The sequence below is a fragment of the Seriola dumerili genome, unplaced genomic scaffold, assembly GCF_002260705.1.
Source record: "Seriola dumerili isolate Sdu_G_001 unplaced genomic scaffold, Sdu_1.0 BDQW01000531.1, whole genome shotgun sequence".
NCBI classification, from domain to species: domain Eukaryota; kingdom Metazoa; phylum Chordata; class Actinopteri; order Carangiformes; family Carangidae; genus Seriola; species Seriola dumerili.
The window spans coordinates 1,444,296-1,456,737 of record NW_019174786.1 but is presented as its reverse complement, the minus strand read 5'-3'; the positions used below and the strand labels follow the sequence as shown (position 1 = coordinate 1,456,737).

The window sequence follows — 12,442 nt, the reverse complement described above, 5'->3', positions numbered from 1 at the left end:
TGTTTGTGGACCCTTTCCACATGTGGGCCCCTTGGATCATTATCACCTTTCACCCAACTGATGACACTTTTATCTTATTCATATATTCTTATTTTATGGCTATCCTGAAAAGGTAAACACACCACGAGATTCTCTGAATAATACATTCAAACATTTTATTTCAGTGGAATTAAATTAGAATCAATCAAAGTCTGGGCTCAGCAGAAATGATAGCTACAGTAACTAACGTCCCTGTTAAATTCAATCAGTTATACTGTAGTTCACAGTTTCTCACCTTCATTTCCACTGTGTGGAAAAGAAGGTGTGTAGCGCTTCAGTCCTCAGTCCTTGAAAATGTGACCACATGATTGTGTTTTCACATGTAGCCACAATGTTCCACTGATGCAAGTCTTTACAGCTGCATACACACATGTGGAATGTATCTGTGTTACATCCTGAGCTCTTTCACATGTACATGTATTGTGTAAAAAGTATATTTAGAGTTTGTCCAAATCAGTCACTCTGGTTTTTTTTTTTCACTCCATGTTTGACTTTTACCAACTACTGGCAAACAAGGAACGAGTCGGGACATAGTTGCCCCCTCCCCGGCACTCAAATCAGGGAAAAACAAATACTGTTAAAACCACAGTGACGTGTGTGAAGGCGCAGATGAATGTGAGCAAACATCTAAGTGTGCATTTGTGTATTTTCCATATTCACAAGTAACCTGAAGATTGAGCGCTCTGGATTTTTCTGAGCATCATCTGACCCTCCACATGCCAGTGTCACTGTCACTGTGAAAACCAGACCTTTGAGTTTTTATCCAGCCATCAGTCACATGGTTGTTTTCCCAGTGTTATCTTTATTGAGATAAGCCATCTGCTGGTTATGTAAAACACATTTCCTTTGCTTCTAGAAATATGCATGTCAAAATCAAAAGGACACAAAATCTTTATTTTATGTGTTTCCGTGCAAGTTCTTTTTGTTTGCTGTTTTTTTTTTTCTTTGTTAATTACATAAATAGTTAACTGATGACATTTTACCTTCTTTTAGAATATTGGTTAGTAGAATTAAGTCACTTTAAGGGCATATTAGACATTAATTTTGTTTTAATTAGTTTAAAAAGAAAACTTTAAAACTCCTGAAAAGACATTGAGATTGTATTTTTATTCATGTATGTCTCAAAATGTGTATGTTTATGTTAAAGACTTACACAAAAATACATGTTTGGCATATTTATGGCATAGAGAGATAGATAGCAACCGCAATACACCTGCTAACACAAGGTATGGGTTGTAGAACAGAGGATATAGAGATTTTCCTCTGTGATAAAATCCTCGACAGCATGAGTCTAGGATTTTAGACTTTATATTTTATGAGTCTGTCTGCAGGGCCACTTAACTTGCACCTTTTGCACATTGCTGTTCATGTAACAGTGGGAGTGTCAGAGGAATGTGTCCTGCTAACAAGGGCTGTCATACACTGATGGTATTTGGCACTCACCATAAATGTACATACACTTGTCTTGACCTAGTGCTGATTCATATCCAGTGCTTTATTGTAGCAGTGTTTTATGTAACATACTCTTTTGTTTTGTTTTTATTGCAGGGATGACACCAGGAGACCAAGTTATTCTAAAAGTTATCTAAAGTCGTATTTCTGTGTTATTGCTCAGGGAGTCACAGTGTCAAGGCTGCAGAGCACAACCTACATTCATGATTCACGTGTGTAGGTACTGTATCCATAGACATATGATATATTTTTCTATGTATCTTAACGTATTTCTAGAACATGCAAGAACAATGAAAAACCAAAACTTCAGTGGGTTTGTCACTGTGAGCATATTACACACTGTCATTTGACTCTAGTCACCCTAGTAGTTTAAAGTCCCCCATCTCCTGGTTAGTAACTTCAAACTGTCACGAGGCCCAGCGCAGATTATCCTCTGCAGATTAAAGCCTTTGAAATCAAAATTCCAGCGTCTGTCTCCAGTGTCTTTATCACGGCTGCACACTGCTGAGATGAAAAAAAAATCCAAAACAGAAACGCTCTAATATACTTCACCTCTGCAAATATGCATCAACCATTTTCCACCTACTTGGCTTTACTTTAAGTGCAACTCCAGAACTTTTTAAAAAACTTGAACTATCAGGTCAATTGTACAAACCTTTACAGACAAGAAGAAAATCATGTGCTGCCCATTTTCCTCGTCTGATACAGTCGTTCATGCCATTGTTGACCTCAAAGATCAGGTCGCGAAGAAGTTCATGAACAGCCATGCCAGCTCATATGACTGCGAGCAATATATCATATCATAAACACATATCAAAGTGCAGATGAGGCCAAAGCTGCTGTTTTCAGCTCCATATAAGTCATTTTACTTCCGGTGATTCTTTTTGTTGTACTGACAATAGTTTAAAATGATTGTGGGTCAGAGATAGGGACTGAATCAATACTTTAAAAGGAAGAGAGATTTTCAAGTGCCTTGAGTCAATAATTTATTCTTAGTTTCAGACACATTTCACGTCTTGTTTTAACACAGACTTTGTTGCTGACAACCTTTTTTACAAACTCAACGATGCAACGAGGCACAAGTAGCATTCATTTCTTTACTGGATAATAACATAGGAGCCATACATTTTAAAATCCTCCTCAAGTTTTAAAGATGTAAAAAAAAATCCATCCATCTCAATACAATTACCAAGTGCTGCTTCACAAAAAAGCTCAGTTGATGTGCTTATGGCAGTAGACTGCAATCAATACAAGGGAAACCAATTCAGATAGCACACTGTGCTTTTACGCAAGCAAGGACGACACAGTCATCAGTGAGCTGAATCAGTCATCACATGAGCAAAGTGTTTGTTCAGCTCTTGTGTTTTGCCGAGCTCATGTGCAGTTCAGGGCTCTAACTGCGTTTCAGTGAACCGCAGGGTTCATCTGCAGATTTCTTGGTTTGGTTTTCTTTTCCAGTTTTCCCTAAATAGTGGAATTAACATAGTTTTATGTGATACTGGAAGAAGAATCAGAGGATTCAAGGCTAATTACTCATCTTAGTCAAAGTCATAGTCATTTAGATTCTGAATGTCAATCAGCAGATGACGTTCTTTGCTGCAAAAGTCATCACAGCTACTGTACATATAGGAATAACATTAGAAGTTTCAACTTCCATTCCAGATATTTTGTTGTATTTTCTGTTTTTGTTGCTATTATTAAAGATGCAAACTATTCTTCTACTCAAGAATTCAATACTTCTATCAAATGACATACCAAGACGTCACCTTGTTAAGGGTTACAGTAGATTATCAGTATAGAGCTGTGTCAGTTCATATCGTATCAATTTATGTGCTGTTTTTCATATAGATCCTTTTGGGGTAAATTGAGTTTTCCAGTTTAAATTTATTTTGTGTTCATTCCGACCATCTTTGAGTTTGTAATCAGTGACTTCAGCTGTGCGGTGTGACACCTATCGAGCTCAGCTGTGCATGGGGAGGTGCTTAAGTGATCAACTGTTTAATCCCTTCCAGATTTTAACAAAGAACTCTTATTCTAAAAAAAAAAGGTCTGTACAGAGCAATGAGTCACATGTACCGATGGAAACCTTCATCTCTTCACATGCACTGAAAACAGGAGATTCCACTGCCCCAAAAAACCCTGGCTGGACCATGATTGTGAAAACGGGGTCAGGCTTTTACACACGATTCGTCCTATAGGATCGATATTTAGTTTGAGTGAAGTAGGTTTGTTATGGTTGCACAGGAGGACTCTGAGAGTGAAACAACCATCTGTGTATATTTCTAGATATGAGTCAAGGCCGGGGAGAAGGATGATTTAGGTCTTTCCTCTGACATCAAAAACAAAAAAAAACAAAATATTTGCACGACCTCACATGTAAACGTGTCCTTTATATGGGTTTTTTCATCAGCACGTAAAAAGTAAACAGTATGGTGAGCAAAGTACCTGCTACAGAGTGAAAGAATGCAGAACATGTGGAGTGTGGAAACAGTTGGTTTTTTTCATGTTTTCACCGTGCCCCTTTAAGACCAAGCTGCTCCTCTGAGGGTCAGGCATCCAAAACAACTTAGAAATCATTGTATCTAACATTCTGTTATTAGACTTTTTTATCTCTTTATTTTATGTGTGACTTTTCAAGCAAAAAGCCAGAAGGCCACATTTAAGATACAGTCAGTGGAATTGCATAAAAACACAAAGGAGTAACTCTGAATGAATCACTGATCCACAAAGAAACATAAAGTACAATATCAGGCCAAAAGCATGTGGCCACTCCAGGCTAGACGAAGAACTCTTAACTCTGCAGCAAACAATGATATTAGTGTTTCCAGCTTTGTGGCAACAGTTTTGGGAAGGTCAACCGCGAGGTGGTAATTCTATTTTGCTAAAAAAGGATTATAACTGAGTGAAGTGGCCCGCAAGTATCAAAGTGGCAGCCCCTTTAAAACTGCAGGATCAGTGGAAGGAGCTTTCAGCAGACATGTGAGATGATGGCATGTCCATCCAAACCCAATGATTTCAGGTCAGGACCTCAACGTGTGAGAAATCTCAGCTTGCATTAGCCGTGGCAGCCTTGCAAATTATATCAAACACGGCAGTTGATGGGTGTGGAATGCATATCAAGATGTCTAACATGATAAACATGTATGTTTTTGCAGAGTCTGCTGACATTGTATCCACTGTCAAATCAGTGTCTGCATTCAGCATGTAAAACAAACCTGGCATGGAAAGAGCTCAAGAGAAGAAAAAAAAACAAAGCTGGTAGTTTCTGAGGTGACAGATTTCTGTGGGTCTGACCGCGCTGTATGTTTGGATGCACATCATCAAGCTCCTTTCTGCTTCTGAATTAGATAGAGTCTGATGTCTTGTGTGTTTTACATGAGTACTACAAATAAAGTAAACCAGCACTAGACATCTGACAGCCAAATGACTGCAGCCATGTGACTGCTCATTTCCTCCTACTATCAGCATCTCTACCACAAGAAGCTTTTTATTGACGTTTCGAATTGGTTGCAAAAAATTGAAGAACAGGCAAACAGGTTACTGGGGTTCGTCATGCTGCCGTCAGATGGCCACCACTCATTGGCTGAGCCTAGGGCGTGTTAGCTTTAACCAAGGGGAGGGGCGAAGAGGTCAACAGGTCAACGACTCTCACTGTGTTATCAGACAAAGTTAATAACTGTCCTTTAAAAAGAACAAGAGATATGAAGAAGCTAGAACCCAAACAGAAAGGCGGTTGACCCAAAAGGAAGTCATAATACACACAGAGGCTGACGACTGTCTCAGTGTCTCAATGCCAAACAACAACTCAAGGTCCAACGACGTCAGGATGTATGTTGTGATGTAGTCTCCCCTTGTTTTGGCTGCTGTTAGACTTTGACAAGTCTTTGGAGCTTTTGGGGCCTGTGTAAACCTATGTAATCCTACATAACTAGACCATAGCAAAGGTCAACACTGGCTTACGTTAACTTATATAATGATTACAGGCTGACTTCCACCAGACGTGTTTTACTGTTCTTTGTTTATGAGTATGCCATTTTACAGAAATATGAAGCAACATCAACAAAAGTTTTCTACTTTTATGCAAGGATCTGGCGCTGTGCTCTCAGTCTTTGTGTCCCTGCAATCTACGGTGGCCTGTAACTGACATTCACTTTTCTTTTTTTTACTTTTTATTTCATAAACTTAAAATATAGAAAAAAATTAAACTGTAATTGTGGCTTATGCAAACGTTTGGGCAGGTTGGGCTTAGTTGTTGTTATGCACAAGAGGAGCCTGTTTTTGTTTTGTTTTGTTTTGTTTTGTTTTGTTTTGTTATGTTTTGTTTTGTTTTGTTTTGTTTTGGTTTGGTTTGGTTTGGTTTGGTTTGTTCTGGTTTGGTTTGGTTTGGTTTGGTTTGGTTTGCTCTGGTTTGGTTTGTTCTGGTTTGGTTTGGTTTGGTTTGGTTTGGTTTGTTCTGGTTTGGTTTGTTCTGGTTTGGTTTGGTTTGTTCTGGTTTGTTCTGGTTTGGTTTGGTCTGGTTTGGTTTGGTTTGGTTTTTGTTTTATGGCAGTGTATCTTCATGCAAGCTGGCCCAGAAGGTCAAGTAATTGTTGCATTTTTTTGTCTGTTGGTTTAGTTTTTTTGTTTTGGTTTTTGTCCCAGAGTTCCTTGGGCATCTCAGGACCAGAACCTAATTCTCATCTTAAGCAATTTTACATCAAAAAGTGCCAAAAGTTGGTTGATCATTTGGAAGGATGCCCAGTGTTCATGGTAGATTCTTTAGACATAAATCTACTGAGCCCTGTGACAGACGGTAGATTGTTTTCACCTATTTTAAGAAAGAAACAATATTATTGTTAATGCTAACATTAAAGCAGGCTACTGCTTGCATGTTAAAGGGGCTATTTGTAAGTTTTCTCCGACACGTGAACGCCTGACCCTGAGTGTGGTTTCTTTCCAGGTACAGGTGGTGGTGACTGTCACTTGACAAGAGCTTTGGCCATAGTTGTCTTTATAATATAAGAGGTTACTTCAGTAGAAGAAAAGACATAATAGAGACAAGAGTCAACATTGGCATTGCTTTCCACCGCTGGAGATAACTCTTGGTGAGTAAAGGAATGAAGTTTGATGCTGAACTGGCAACATCTGTTCCAGACTGGTAATCAAACAGCTGTTAATGCTAACGCTGGCTATGTAGCAATAGCAAAACTTACACATAGCTCCTTTAAAGCATAATAATATAAGAGCTAAAGGGCCTTTCTGAACTTTATTTACATTATGCTGGCAATAATTCTGTACTTAAGAAACTTTAAAAGCAGGATTTTTACTTTTAATGGAGTATTTTCACTTACTTAAATGTGAAAAGGAATTTTTTAATGTGTGTCTTCTGCTGTTTCACGTTTGGCCCGCTTCCTTTTGAAAATGTGTGTCCATCGCTTCTCCTCACATCGTTTCGTTTCACATTTATTATGGCACATTGATCACGGGACGCTCAGTGCAGGTGACATTCCTCATGACTGTGAGTTTGCACAGCAAGGACATATCCCATGAGTACAATGTGGAGCCTTAAATAAACCGATCAAATGGACTCATTGTTTATAGTTTACTGGGTTGTGATCTGCCCGATTTACAACACACACTCTCCAAACAGGGTGTCATGCACATGCATCAATGAACTAACAACAATAGCACAACACACGGTACAATGTGTGCATCTGGAGCGGACAAAATATCATAAACGTTGCCATGAAATGGGGCTTTATCTTTATTGAATCATGCACCGACAGAAGCATTGCTTCATGGATAGTTCTTGGTGGGTTATCTACTGTTGTAGTTAGTTTGTTAACCTATCCTATACTATACATGTCTACATGTTTACTGTGCTTCAAATTGTTCAAAATGTTTATTATCATATATTATCATGGTTGGTCTTTTTTTTGGCAAATATCAAGTTGTTTTTTTTACCCTGTTCCTTCAAAGTTTCCTTTTATAGCTGACAGCAGCTGCCAATTTGTAAATCATTGTGATTCACTGTGATAAATATTGTGGCTGTAAACTATCAAATAAAGTGATGCTCAGAGGACAGTTCTTGTAGGAACAGTTTAATGTACAGTATGTTACACTTGTCTGTCTGTAATAAAGGAGTCATGTTGACAGAGGCAGGTGACAGTGTTGTTTCTTTAAGAGACAGAATATAAATTCAATATCAGCCCAGAAAATGTCCATAAAACACCAAATAGTCACTTCTTGAATGATTTGCATTTTCCCTTTTCATCTTTGTAGCTGTGAGAAATACTCCACGTTCACACTGTGGAGCCCTTTGTCAACCTCAAGTGCATATATATATATATATATATATATTTGTGAAAATACAGATTTATAATCAGCAAAAATATTCTTACATCATCAAAAATAAAAGTAGTTTTTACACAATAGCCCATTACAAAGTTTTTATATCATTATTATTTTTAATATTATTGACACATTATCATGTTATTTGAATGTTGTAGCCTTATTAGCCAAAGTCAATATATTTTCAATAGTTTTATGCTAGATTGAATTGTGTATGAATAGTGGTAATAGTATAAAGTACAATATTTCCCCTTGAAATGTAGTAAAAATATAAATTAGCATTAAATGGAAATACTCAAAAAATATCTCAAAATTGTGCTTGAATATATTAAGGATGACATTATATATTAATATACATAAATATATATATAAAGAGGTGAATGTGTTAACTTATCATGACAATCCAGTCCATATCTTTTTGTATACAGTCTATGGTCCATACATGAAAATTATTAACTTTTATACTATAATGGCGAGAACAGGGGCAACAATCAGGCACGTGATGTTCAAAACAAAACGTTTCCCAACCTGAGTCATGCTGAAACATCACATCTTGTTTGGCTTCTGGGGGGATAACTGCAGTGTTGATCAATAAGAAGCTGTAGGATCATTGCTAAATGGCTGTTGCAACAGCGGACGTTTCCTTTTAACAATAACGTGGACATCAGAAGCTGATAAAAATGATTTACAGTGTCTCCACTTCTATTGCTGCTGCTGCCGCTGCTGCTGCTGCTGCTGCTGGGAAGAGGGAAGTGAATGGATGGGGTGGGGGCTGACGAGCAGAACGGACACATTTTTTATTTCCTTTTTCTAAGTTGCGTGCTATTTTGAAGGTGTGACGGCACAACCAATGAAGCTGCAGCATTCTTTATGCGTCATTTTCAGCGGAGGAGGGGCGGGGTTCTGGCCCTATAATAAACCCGGCGGCTGCGCTCTTTCCCCAGACTCGACCGGGAGAGCTCAAGCTTTTTTCAATTAGAACCAAAAAAAACCCTCATAGAAGTCTTTTAAAACTTCTCCCAAAGCTTGTTTATAATATCTAACTATTATCTGAGATTTGACTCAACGTTTTGCCGCGTAGGAACTAGATTTTTTTTTTTTGGCGCTTAAAAACGGTGTTGTCACACATTGACTTTTTCTTGCCTCATCAGACTCTTATTTAATCTTCAGCAATGTTTCCAGAGACAAACAAAGGGTGAGTAAATTTTTTCAACATACTGTTCTTTCAGCTTTCTTCTCCCCATGCTGCCGAGCACATGGCCCCTTCATGGGCACGTCAAGGCGGTGGGCAAAAAATATACCGGGAATTTCGGAAGGGAGCCAAGGGAAATGCGCACATGCGCTCAAGACCAGGCTAAATAGAAAACCATTCATTCATTCTAGAGGGGGTGCTGCGTGGAATATCCCCACCTCTTTGACTGTGATTTATCAACTTTAAAGATATGTTTTAGTGCTTAGACCACTATTCCTTAAAGCAGCAGATGTCTACTTTATTTGACTTTATGGCAATTTTAAGATTTTAATTTAATTTTAAAAGGTGCTTTGAAAGTTTGTTTGCAGCGTCTCTCAGTAGAGTGTGAGTATTTATAGCTCAGTCCTAACAGGAGGTCCATTGATCCTGTGTGAAGGCAGAGCAGTCAGATTGTCAAATTGAAGTAATTGCACAAATTACATGAACTGAATGAGACAAATTAGAGGGGAGAAGAGGGCATTTCATCTCAGCAGACACATGTGTGAGTGCGCGTGCGTGCAACCACTGACGTGCACGAGAAGCGTGATACTACTGTGACTCTTAAGGAATGTGAGTTTGTTAAAGAGAGAGAGAGAGAGCGCGTGTGTCTCTCTTCAAAAGTCATATCCTTATTAGTAGTTCTCGGATTAGGCCTGCTGGGTGAAGGGTCTATCAGATATTGTGATTGGACAGTGAGGCCAGTCCTGACACATGCATGTTTTGGGTACCCCAATGAGAGGACCGGAAAAGACTTTATGAACTTTTTTTTTTTTTTGATGGCCCACCTATGCGGAGGGATTTCCCCCCGTGCTCCCAACGGTCAGTTCGACTGTGACAGAGCTGTTGAGCTGCAATCAGCTCTACAGTGAAATAAGACTTTACTCTTTTGAAATAGTCAAAAATCAAAATGTGGTGGTCAGTGTTGATATGGTGGTAAATAAATGGTAAAAGATAAAAAATTATAAAATCAATGTAGGCCTGTGGGAGACTCTGCTCTTATCCTGTAATCTGATGAGCACAGCACATGTTACTCAGGAGGTGAGTCAGGACTCTGACAGTGGGAGGAGGCAGGTCTTCTGCAGAGAAAGCACAAAAGATACAAAAAAAGTAACTGCTGATCTTTCTCTCGTCATTTATTCATTATGAAATGTAAAGGTGATTTTAAAGGTATTTTAATTTTTTGCTCACTTTGCTACCAGTGGTCGTCCTAACCTTTGACCTTTTTTTTTTTTTTTCATGTCATCCAGTTACAGCTACGAGGACTGCAAGGCCATTGCAGATTGGCTGCTGGCCCAGACAGACGTCCGACCCGCAGTGGGCATCGTGTGCGGGTCAGGGCTCGGAGGGCTGGCTGACATGTTAAAGGACCAGGTGGCCTTCAACTACAAGGACATCCCCAGCTTTCCACAGAGCACTGGTGCGTTAAACTACAACACACCTCTCTGTTGCAGACTCCCCGTCACACTCTGTTTGATATTTACTGACTGGTTTGTGTTTCTTCCTGCAGTGCATGGACATGCAGGACGGCTAGTGTTTGGCACACTGAAGGGGAGGCCGTGTGTTTGCATGCAGGGGCGCTTCCACCTGTATGAAGGCTACCCAATCCAGAAGGTGTGTGTGTGTGTCTGTGTGTGATTCACCAAGTTTCCGAGTGCATTTTAAACACTTGAACTAATTGGGTTTGACGTCCTGGCCTTTTAAAAAAAAAAAAAAAAAAAACACCATATCAAGTCATGCTGCTGCAAGATGATGCCGTCTGAATAGTTAGATAAGATCTATATTTATATACTGTGTGTGTTTTCCAGATTACACTGCCCATGCGAATCTTCAAGCTGCTCGGTGTGGAGACCGTGATGCTGACCAACGCAGCTGGAGGCCTCAATCAGGACTTTAAAGTGGGAGACATCATGATCATCAAAGACCACCTCAACATGCCCGGCTTCGCTGGCAACAATCCTCTGTCCGGACCCAACGATGAGAGGTAGGTCTTCTTCTCTGTTAAACTCATTTGCAGCAGCGCCAGGCCTCCTCCGTCCCTTGCCCCCTCACTCAACCTCCCACCTGTGTGTCCACGTCTTCATCTTGCAGGTTCGGCGTACGTTTCCCCTGCATGTCCGACGCATACGACAGGGATCTGCAGCAGATGGCCATGGATGTGGGACAGGAGCTCGGCTATGGAGACTTCCTGAAGGAGGGCGTCTACTGCGTGCTGGGCGGGCCCTCGTTTGAGACCATTGCTGAATGCCGTATGCTGCACAAACTGGGCGCTGATGCTGTCGGTGAGTAGATTTATGTAGAAATGCACCATTTATTTTTCCATATTTCTTTCTCGTCTCAGCTACAGAGACTTCTACACCCACAGGAAGAGACAAAACAAAGCTGTATAGTTTAATACAAACCTCTAACTCGCCAACATTAGTTCTGCATTTCTTCTTCTGTTGTTATAAACATCCAAAACCGACCAGCGAGACATCACATTTCACAGCTGTTTAAATGGTTTTTCCTCTTCCGCTTTCATTAGGCATGAGCACAGTCCACGAGGTTATTGTTGCACGTCACTGCGGCATGCGCGTCTTCGCCCTCTCGCTGATCACCAACCAGGCGGTGATGGACTACGACAGCGAGGAGAAGGCCAATCACGAGGAGGTCCTTCAGACAGGAAAGCAGCGAGCGGAGCAGCTGGAGCGGCTGGTTTCCACCATGGTGACCAGGATTGAGCACAACAACAACAACTACGCCTAAAGGACGCCTTGCTTCATTAGGGCCTTGCTTCATTAGGGCCTTGCTTCATTAGGGCCTTGCTTCATACTAGTCATAAACCAGATTTTAGCCGCGTAGTATCTCTAAAGGAGACTTAAAGTGGTAATGGTTCATATTTAACGCTTTTCTACCAAGGAAAATCCCACTCAGTTTATTATTAAGGTGAGGAGTTTGGGCTGCTTTTAATCTTAGGTCAAAACATGATAACATCGTAGTCATCTGAAAAATCTCACTTATTCTAGAAATTTAAAGAACGCACACAACCTTTGTTTTCATGTCACTGTGCCTTATCTGACATCGTACATTCCTCGGCTAAGCGGCTCCAGATTAAAAAGTCACTTCTAAGTTTTTTTTTTTTTTGTATCATTTTAAAAACGAGGCGTATTTGTTCTAACTTAATATATGATCATCTTGTATAAATGTCTGCAATTTAACTTAACAATGAGCCAAAATTTGCTGTAAAGATCCTAATATTACGTTGTTGAAATGTGTACATTAGTAAGGTATTTTACTGTGCTTGTTTTTTTAATATATATGTTGTTACTAAAGTACTATTTATTACTATATTAAGTTGTTTGTGTTGTTCTTTGGGGTGTGGAGGGTAGCTAATTCTTTATTTTATCTTAATTG

At 39.7% G+C, this 12,442-nt stretch overlaps 1 protein-coding gene across 1 annotated transcript; it reads left to right on the top strand.

Annotated features, from left to right (window-relative positions):
- The first annotated feature begins 8,778 nt into the window (after positions 1-8,778).
- On the top strand, positions 8,779-12,355 carry pnp (purine nucleoside phosphorylase). The gene is made up of 6 exons (XM_022764168.1): positions 8,779-9,016; positions 10,300-10,469; positions 10,560-10,663; positions 10,858-11,033; positions 11,141-11,331; positions 11,574-12,355. The coding sequence occupies exons 1-6, from the start codon at positions 8,994-8,996 to the stop codon at positions 11,792-11,794; spliced, it is 885 nt and encodes a 294-aa protein (XP_022619889.1). The 5' UTR covers positions 8,779-8,993; the 3' UTR covers positions 11,795-12,355.
- The last annotated feature ends 87 nt before the right edge of the window (positions 12,356-12,442 follow it).

Excerpts from the sequence above, each read along its gene's own strand:
- pnp (XM_022764168.1), top strand. The coding sequence starts at position 8,994 with ATGTTTCCAGAGACAAACAAAGG. Across the intron at positions 10,470-10,559 it reads CAGCTTTCCACAGAGCACTG|TGCATGGACATGCAGGACGG; the intron begins GTGCGTTAAACT and ends TTCTTCCTGCAG. Across the intron at positions 10,664-10,857 it reads AAGGCTACCCAATCCAGAAG|ATTACACTGCCCATGCGAAT; the intron begins GTGTGTGTGTGT and ends TGTGTTTTCCAG.